General features: G+C 48.0%; 1 protein-coding gene across 10 annotated transcripts in view; it reads left to right on the top strand.

Annotated features, from left to right (window-relative positions):
* The first annotated feature begins 258 nt into the window (after window positions 1-258).
* The window catches only part of Sergef (secretion regulating guanine nucleotide exchange factor), a 199,264-nt gene continuing 190,765 nt past the window's right edge, over window positions 259-8,757 (top strand). For 5 of the 10 annotated variants that reach the window (XR_004123041.1, XR_004123039.1, XR_004123038.1 and 2 more), the window contains exons 1-4: window positions 259-650; window positions 5,316-5,451; window positions 6,993-7,148; window positions 8,146-8,240. Coding sequence is in view for 6 of the 10 variants with exons in the window: in XM_031386713.1 (XP_031242573.1) it covers window positions 357-650; window positions 5,316-5,451; window positions 6,993-7,148; window positions 8,146-8,240 (681 nt within the window). In the remaining 4 variants the exon portion in view is untranslated. Of the gene's footprint in view, window positions 651-906; window positions 1,017-5,315; window positions 5,452-6,992; window positions 7,149-8,145; window positions 8,241-8,757 lie in introns of those variants that run through there. The other 5 variants (XM_031386714.1, XM_031386709.1, XM_031386708.1 and 2 more) reach the window with 5 other exon arrangements.

The following is an 8,757-nucleotide window of genomic DNA, read 5'->3' as shown; positions in this document are numbered from 1 at the left end:
AGGAGAAAAGACCAGAGGGGCTTCCCTCACAGGATCCAGCAGACAGTAACATGTCAGCAGCATGAACAGGTGAGACCTAGACAGCAGCTTTCTTGAGACACTTTCCAATGTGAGGGCCTAGCAGGACAGGGCGACGGAGGCCCCGAGACCTGACTGTATAAGTGCCAGAGCTACGAATGCAGATCATCACCTTAAATGGGACATGACCTTTTTTTTTTTTTTTCTCCTTCCAGATTCCAAATTCCATTTTCCCTAGTGCGTACTGGTACATTGTACTATTTAACGCCCACCAGCATCGTGACAACGTTGATAGAAAGCTGTATTATATGAAAGCCGTATCATAGAGGGAATTATCTATGCTGGTGACCAGATTTAGGGGAGATAGTGAGGTGCTGCGGAGAGTAGGTGAGAATGCAGAGGCACATCAGACAATAGCCAGCCCCAGCTGTGTCGCCAGGAGTGGGTTTCCGCCGCTGTGGAACGCTACCACCTCTACCCAAGACTCTCGGGTTCCCAAATGTACAGCGAAGCGGGCCAAGGTAGCTTTGGGAAGACTCAGGACTGGACCCGTCCCATCTTCAGCTCAGGTCCCTTCCCACCACGGCTGTGGCATCCCTGTCAGGTCATCTGCTCTGGAAATCGTGGGACAGGTGGCGACCTTTCTGGACTACTGAACACGGTGCAGAATTACAAGTGTGGGTGTAGTAAGGCTCCTCCGGGTGTGTTCCCTGGCGGCCGCGAGGTGCGGTCTGACAGTGCTTTGGTTGAGTCCCAGACCCCCAGGACAGGACCATACCCCGCTACATCTTGATCCAGTCCCGCTGGCCCCGCCTAATCCCTAATTTTACCCCGCCTTCGTCCCGCTGGCCACGCCCAGCTCCTGGACTCGCCGGGTCCCTGGCCTCCGAGGCCCCGCCCCGCGTCAGCCCTCCCGGAAGCGGCGGCGGAGCGTGTGCATGGCGCGGGAGTCCTGCGCCTCGGAGGCTGTCTCCGCCGCTGCCGTGCTCTTCGCCTGGGTATGTGGCTCCACCCCCGGGCTAGGGCAGAGACTAAGGGGCGAGGAGACCCGGGAGCTCCCGGCGTCTGCGTGGGTGGCGGGGAGCTGGGAGGCAGCGGCCCAAGCTAGGGTCCTGGGTTGGAGGACCCTGGGCTGCCGCAAGGAGGGTGCGGAGGGAGGGTCTCCCCGCAGTGCCTGAGGGGCCTACTGCTAGCTGTGGGATGAGGATCCTTGGGACTGGAGCACTTCGGGAGGACCCTGTATCCAGAGCAGAGCATCCATTCTGGGAAAGCCCTTAGCCGCCAGACTGCCTAGAAAGACAGCGTGGAGGCTTGGCAGAGAGATCTTGGTCCCAGAGCTCGTGGGGCCACCTGTGTCATCGAACCTTCCTTTTGCCTGGAGGATGGAAGGCTCTTTTCCAGCGCCATCACTCTGGGGAGCGTCCTGGGGTTGTGAGGCCTGTGGAGTGTGGCCGCGCGAGACCCTGCGTATTTGCTGTTACTCGTCTGTGACCAGATCTTTTCTCTTCTGGGGGCGTGGAACCCTGGGCTGAGCAGGTTTGACACTGCATTTTGAGAGACCTACGGTCGTCCTTCCGTGTGACTGGAGAGGAGGCTTTATACTCACGAGTGTGGGAGACATGCGTGACAGCAAGCATAGGTTGGGTGTTGCTGTTCTTAGTATTAAATACCAAAATTGTAATGGAATGCATGATGTGTTAACGGCAGTCTCCTTGACTACAGCGGAGGTGTTCTGAGAGTGAGTACTGAGCCAGTGGTGTTCTACATTATCTCTCTTGGTGCCTGGCATCTTGTAGACCCCAGGGAAATATTTGTTGACTAAAGAGTGAATGAATGAATGAGTACCTATGTGCACAGCCATCTGTTAATGTTTGAGAAATACATAGCTATTTCCAGTTCTTGTGATAGAGGAGGCCATATAACACCTATGTTTTTGTCAAAATTAGAATTTATCTATATGCCTTTCACTTGTTGAGTGTAAGGCTGTCAGAGAAGAGAGCATGGCTTGTCCTGGCTGTCTGGCTCAACTCCTTGAAGTAGCACTTGAGCTAGGGTCCGCAGGGGCTGGGGCTGGGGTGGGGGTTAGTAACTGAATGTGTCGCTGTCATTTTCCAGCCGGGAGACTGCCATCTTTTTGGACAGAGGGAAAACTTCTGATGGAAAAAGCCTTTCAGCTGTGGCCTTGAATGGACAGAGACAGAAACAGGGCTGAACCTCACTTTACTAGTAGTGTTTGGAGGCCTGCTGGGGTATTCTTCCTGCTGCGTAATCAGGGAGCATGTATTAGTTGGCCTCCGCTGCGTGACAAAACACCACAGGCTGGGTTCTTAAACAATAGATATTTATTTTCTCAGTGCTGGAAGCTACAAGTCCAAGATTAAGGTGTGGGCACTTTTGGTTTCTGTGGGGCCTCAGGTGGCTGTTTCTTTGTGTGTGGGCATCCTGGGTATCTTGGGAAGAGACTGGATTATGGTCTCATCATTTAACTTTAATTACCTCTTTAAAGGGGTGTCTCCAAATATAGTCATATTTGGATATGCCAGAGGTTAGGGCTTCGACATAGATGTTTTGGAGGAGCACAATCCGTCTCATCCCAAGTGGTTTTGTGTGTGTGTGTGTGTATGGTGTGTGTGTGTGTGTGTGTGTGCGCGTGTGCGCGCGCGCGCGCGTGCTCTCGCTGTGTCTGGATCCTTTGTACAGAAGGAAGGTATATATACACAATTGTCCTAGGGTATATTAAAATCTCCTTTACCCAGCTTTATCCTGGGTTTAGGGCCCTTATTGCACCACAGACATTGATACATAGCATGAACCCGGGATTGCCTGGCTTCTCTCTCAGGTGCCCTGGCTTCTCTCTCAGGTGTTCAGTAGCCTGCAAGCCTGGTATTGGGGTAGCCAGAGAAGACAGAAACCCCAGCATATACTCTCTGGTTCACTCTGTGCAACATTGTTGTATTTGACAGTGCATTAAACAATGTTGCATTCCAGGGTGGAGAGACTTACACCTGACATCCACAGTCCGCCAGTGTAGTCTCAGGGTCAGGAGCATAGCTGTAAGACCAAGTCCCTGCTTTCATGGTGGTAACTTTCTAGGAGAGGAGGTAGATCAGTCAAGCCAGCAATGCACTCTGTAGTGCCAAGGAATGGCACAAAGAAGAAGAGAAAGGGGATAAAGCGATGCGTGTGAGCAATAGGTGAGAGCTGGGATTCTCAGCCTTCCTGATGCTGGGACCCTGGTGACTTCCAACCATAAAATTATTTTTATTGCTACCTTATAACTGTATTTTTGCTACGGTTATAAATTATAATATTTTTGGAGGTAGAGGCTTGCCAAAGGGGTCACAACCCACATTTTGAGAACTGCTGGTCTAGAGTCATGTGACTTAACCTCTGGGCTGGTTCCCTATACATACTTGTTTTCTTATGGACACAGTAAGATCTAATGAAAGAGTTGGATTTTTAACTCACTCATCCAATTGTGTGACTGTGGATCAACACTTGAGCCTCCACAGGCCTCAGTTTCCTTATCTGTACAGTGAATTCGGATGCTCCTTAGTTGTGAGGATTACAGGTGCCTGTCATGTGTGCAGAGATGCACTTAGAATTGTATTGTTCAGAAGACCCTCTTAACCTGTTTTCCCCACAAAGCTCGTTCTTCATCTTGGAGTCCTGCAGCTCAAGGTGGCTGGAAACACCCAGGAGGTGGAAGGGTTTCCTTAAGTGTGTGCTTTGCATTCATACTTTAGTAGTTGTTTTAAACCAAGTGTTCTCATTTATGTGCATTCAAACAAAACAACAACAACAACAACAACAACAACAACAACAAAACAGTATTTAAATGGTCCTACCACTCACCTCCAAAAGAACCAGCTTGGGAGTAGATACTCGAAGAGATAAGAATTTTAGATGTGTTGAGACGATTCTCCTTTGGGGTGGGCATTAGGCTCTTTCTGGTGTCCGTTCACCCTTGTGTTTGTACCTTTTGTTGGTGGTGTCCGTTCACCCTTGTGTTTGTACCTTTTGTTGATGGTGTCCGTTCACCCTTGTGTTTGTACCTTTTGTTGATGATGTCCAGTCACCCTTGTGTTTGTACCTTTTGTTAATGGTGTCCAGTCACCCTTGTGTTTGTACCTTTTGTTGATGGTGTCCGTTCACCCTTGTGTTTGTACCTTTTGTTGAAGAGATGTTACTGTCTCACAGGGTCTTTCTCTTATGTACTTGTATACATGCTGAATTCCTTCTGGGCCTGTTACCTAGCTGTAAGAATTTCAGATTAGAGACTTTTTTTTTCCCTTCCAATGCTGGGGATTAAACCTAGGAACTTGAACATGCTGGGCAAGCACTTTCTCACTGTGTTGTACCCTAGACCTGTACTATGTGTGGACTTGATAGTATATGTTCAGGAGGGGGATATGACTCTTGGTGTTGTCAAATGCTGTATTTGAAAAGGCCCTTTAGAGATCTTTGTCTACCTTTGCTCTGGACAGATGAAATGGTGAGACTTAGGCATGCTGCATCATTACCTGACTGAATAAATGCAGAAAAGTCACTGCTTCCTAGTGAGGATGGGAAGAGGGAGGCAAAGCGGACCCCAGAGAGTTTCCTGCTAACTCCCCCCCTCCACTCCATCCCCACCCTTAATTTTTACTTTTTCAGCCTTCCTAGATAATTAGCTTTTATTAGAGGGGAACCCTGGAGTGATTCCCAAAGGCAGTTGAGTCTTGGTTGGTTTTTATTGTCCATGTGATACAACATGGACTCACCTGGGAAGAGAAATGTTGATTGAAGGCCTCAATCGTATTGGCCTGTGAGAGATTATCATGATTGATAGATTGTTACGGAAGGTCCAGTCCACTGTGGGTGGCACCATCTCTAGGCTGATGGGCCTGGGCTGTATAAGAGAGTTCATGGAGCAAACCAGCGAGAGTCACAGGTAGTGTTCTTCATGGCTTCTGTTTATTGATGGACTATGACCTGGAAGTGTAAGCCACAACAAGCCCTTTCCTGCCCTAAATCAATTTTGGTCCCTTCTCCTCCCAGCAACACAAAAGGAACTAGAACAGGGTTGTATACCTGAAGGGAAAAGTGAGACACATGATTGTGAGTGTCAAGGACCCCTCTGAAATCATGGAGCTCCCAGATGGGCCTGGCTTTTTAAGGCAGCGTGCCCAAGACAGCCTCCTGAGAATGGGTATTGGAATGCCACAGGCTCTGAGAGGTGTGTCAGGGCAAGGAGACTGACAGGGGAGATGGATGCTGACAGTTGGGGGCTTCTCATCCTTATATTTTATCCCTAGGGTGCAAACAGCTACGGACAACTTGGCCTTGGCCATAAGGAAGATGTGTTTCTGCCCCAGCAACTGAGTGACTTCTGTCAAGCTTCGTGTATCAAGAGTGTCACAGGAGGAGGAGGGCATTCTGCAGTTGTCACAGGTGATTCTCACAAATGGATAGCCACTCACTTTTGTATTGAGATAGTTTCCCCTTGGATGTTACCATGCCATCCATTTGTCTTTGGTATTTCTCAGAGAGCAGTATTTGTTTTTGTGAAAGAGCCAAATAACCATTAAGGGGATTGTAGCTTGTCAGAGCTTCAACTTCTGAGTTCTTTAAAGATCTTTCTCCTTACCTCCCGTATATGAATAAGGCTCAGAGAGGAAAGCTTCAGGTTATAAGGTAAATTGGTGGGTGTGTTACAACCTGTTTAAGTTTCACGCTGAAGCCTCTGCAAGTAGGTGAAATATCCCTTGCGATGAAGAATCTTACCTTGTCCTTAATGTTCTGTCCTGGTGCCTAGTTCAGAGTGCTGAGCCGGGGTACCACACATGCATCAGTTTAGGGAAGGATGGTTAAGAGCTGTGTTGGAGATGGTTGGAGCTGTGTTGTTAAACTCCCAGGGCTCAGATGCCCGTTCTGTAGTTCCTTAGCTTCACAGCTTTGGCAAATAATCTCCTTGGACCACAGTGTTCTACTTTGACTTGTGTTGCAGCGATAAAATGCCTGACCAAAAGCACTGAGGAGAGAAGGACTCTGTTTGACAGGCTATCCTACCAACCTTGCGTTATTGGAAGGAGTCAAGGCAGGAACTTGGAGCATCACCTGCATGGTCAAGAGCAGAAAGAAACAAACGCATCCTTGCCCGCTTGCTGCTGTACTCAGCCAGCTTTCTTCACACTAACACAGTGAAGGGCCCGGCCCGTGAGATGGTAGTGCCCATGTTCAGATGGGGTATCCCCATTTAATTAATAGTCAAAACAAGCTACAGTTATGTTCATAACCCAGGCTGCTCCAGATTATTTCTCACTAGGACGATCCTTCTAGGCGATTCAAGGTTGTGTAAAGTTTGATAGTGAGTGCTCATCAGCACACTCAATTCCTGTCCCATGGGTATAATATCAGTGGATGAACTCAAGGCATTTTCAGGGCTGTGTTAGGGCTTTTACAGGCCTTTGGTATTCGTGTCTTCAAGGACTCCTCCCTTCCTTTGTAAAGAAATGATAAAAATTATACAGTTTCACCAATATAAAGTAACAGCCCACAAGTTATATTACATATGAATTATTGTTACATTAAAATCACCTTAAAACAATTTTAAAATTAATCCTTCCCTATGGGTCTTTCAGAGTATAATGGGTCACAGACATGTGTGGAAAGGGCTCGCATGTTCAGCTCTTAGGACAGCTCCTGGTATGGTCTAAGTGTTGAGTTGATGTTGGTTTTCTTGTGGCAGTAGATGCTCCACTTCGTGATTGATTAGCGTGTGTTACAGAGCTGAGCGTTTCCATTTGTATGTTAGATTTGAGACCCTTGGCCTGATGTCTTTGGTTCCAGAACATATTGGCATGCACTAGTTAACAGCATTAACATGGGCAAGAAGCCTTTTGTCTGTGGCTCCAAGTAACTGACGGGAACTCTTTCTTACTTTGCACTTATGACTCTCTGTGTGCGCTGACAGGGAGCTTTCTGTTTTACAGAGAGAGGAGGCCTTTTTGTTTGTGGCCTGAATAAAGATGGGCAGTTGGGGCTTGGTCACACAGAGGAAGTTCTGTGTTTCACCATTTGCAAGCCTCTTCTTGGTTGTCCCATCCGACAGGTGGCCTGTGGCTGGGACTTTACCATCATGCTTACAGGTAAGGTCACTCTTGGGTAAATATTTCCACCAAGGCTTTGGGTGACAGCAGGGCAGTCGGGGGGGGGGCTGATTTAAAAAAAAGCCTCTGTGCTTTTAAAAGATAAACCAAACACCTCCACCTGTAAACCACAAGTGTTCTCTAAAGCCATGTAGGGAAATGGCAGGGTGCCTGTTACAAGGAGAATTTTAATTATAAAAGAAATCAGACTGAAATACATTTGTCAGAGACTGGGGATGGACTAGATCCTTTGAAATGGTTATTTTTAGTCCCAAAAGTTCATGAGAACTGTATGCCTGGTCTAGGTGGCCAGGGGTGCCATTGAGACTTATGGGTAATGTGCTAGGTGTCCTCGTTAGGGTTTCTATTGCTGCGATGAAACACCATGACCTAAAGCAACTTGGGGAGGAAAGGGTTTATTTGGCCTCTGCTTCCACATCACTGTTCATCATTGAGGGAAGTCAGGACAAGAACTCCAGCAGGCCAGGAACCTGGAGGCAGGGGCATGGCAGAGGCCATGGAAGGGTGCTGCTTAGCCTGCTTCCTTATAGAAGCCAGGACCACCAGCCCATGGGTGGTATCTGTCTCACAGGGGACACCTGTACTGTGTCAGGCCATACACTCCTTGTCCCTTTCCCCAGACTCTGGGGGTGATTGTATAGGATGGGAAAGGGCAGAGAGGTGGGAGGCCCAGAGTATCACGGTGCACAGTTTGTCCCATGAGAACCTGGGAAGTGGGGTGGAAATGTGAAGTGGGGGGTAGGTTTTCTCTGTCATTCCTTCACTCCATTAGTAGGCCCTGGGCTAAGTGCTCTGCATGGGGGATCTACTGTTAAGGACACAGTGTGGTAGGTAGTCTTTGGAACATTCAGTCTGGAGGAAGAAAAGAAGGCATTGGGGCACAGGAACTCTGCTGCCTTTTCTCGTGCCTGTTTCCCCATTGGTCACAGAACAGATCACTTCTTAGATTTGTAATCTGAATGCTTATGTTTTGCAGAAAAAGGTCAGGTTCTGTCATGTGGATCCAATGCCTTTGGCCAGTTAGGTGTGCCGCACGGCCCCCGCAAATGTGTGACTCCCCAGGCCGTTGAGGTGAGGCCATCTCAGTCGTAACTTGCTGCTTCTAGGCTGCACTATTTATCCTTACCCATAGTGAAAGACAAGGTGGCAGGTCCTTGGAGATCCATGGAGATGCAGAACCTGAGTTGAAAATAAGTTCTTTTAAAAATCAGTTTGAGGGGATCCCTGCTGGGTGGAAAATCTGTTCTTTCATGCATGTTATAAGATCTTATAAATGAGGGCAGTAGAAAATGCACTTTATATGTGCACTGTTAATAATGGGCTGTGTTACAGACAGGTCCACATAGATGCATTTTGCCTCAAGACACTAAGTTCGAGGTCTGGGGAGATGGCTTAAGGGGTAAAGTACTTGCTATGCAATCGTGAAGGCTTTGATTTGAGTCTCCAGAATCCATTTACAGCTCCAGTCAACCAACTTTGGCTGGCTAAAACAAAGTGGAAGGGAGAGACCGAATCCTCTGACCTCCACATGCGTGTGAAGGTGGATACCAACATTTACACATTTACACATTTATCTCATACACACACA

Source organism: Mastomys coucha, unplaced genomic scaffold (genome assembly GCF_008632895.1).
Source record: "Mastomys coucha isolate ucsf_1 unplaced genomic scaffold, UCSF_Mcou_1 pScaffold21, whole genome shotgun sequence".
NCBI lineage: Eukaryota > Metazoa > Chordata > Mammalia > Rodentia > Muridae > Mastomys > Mastomys coucha.
This window is presented reverse-complemented; position numbering and strand designations above follow the sequence as displayed.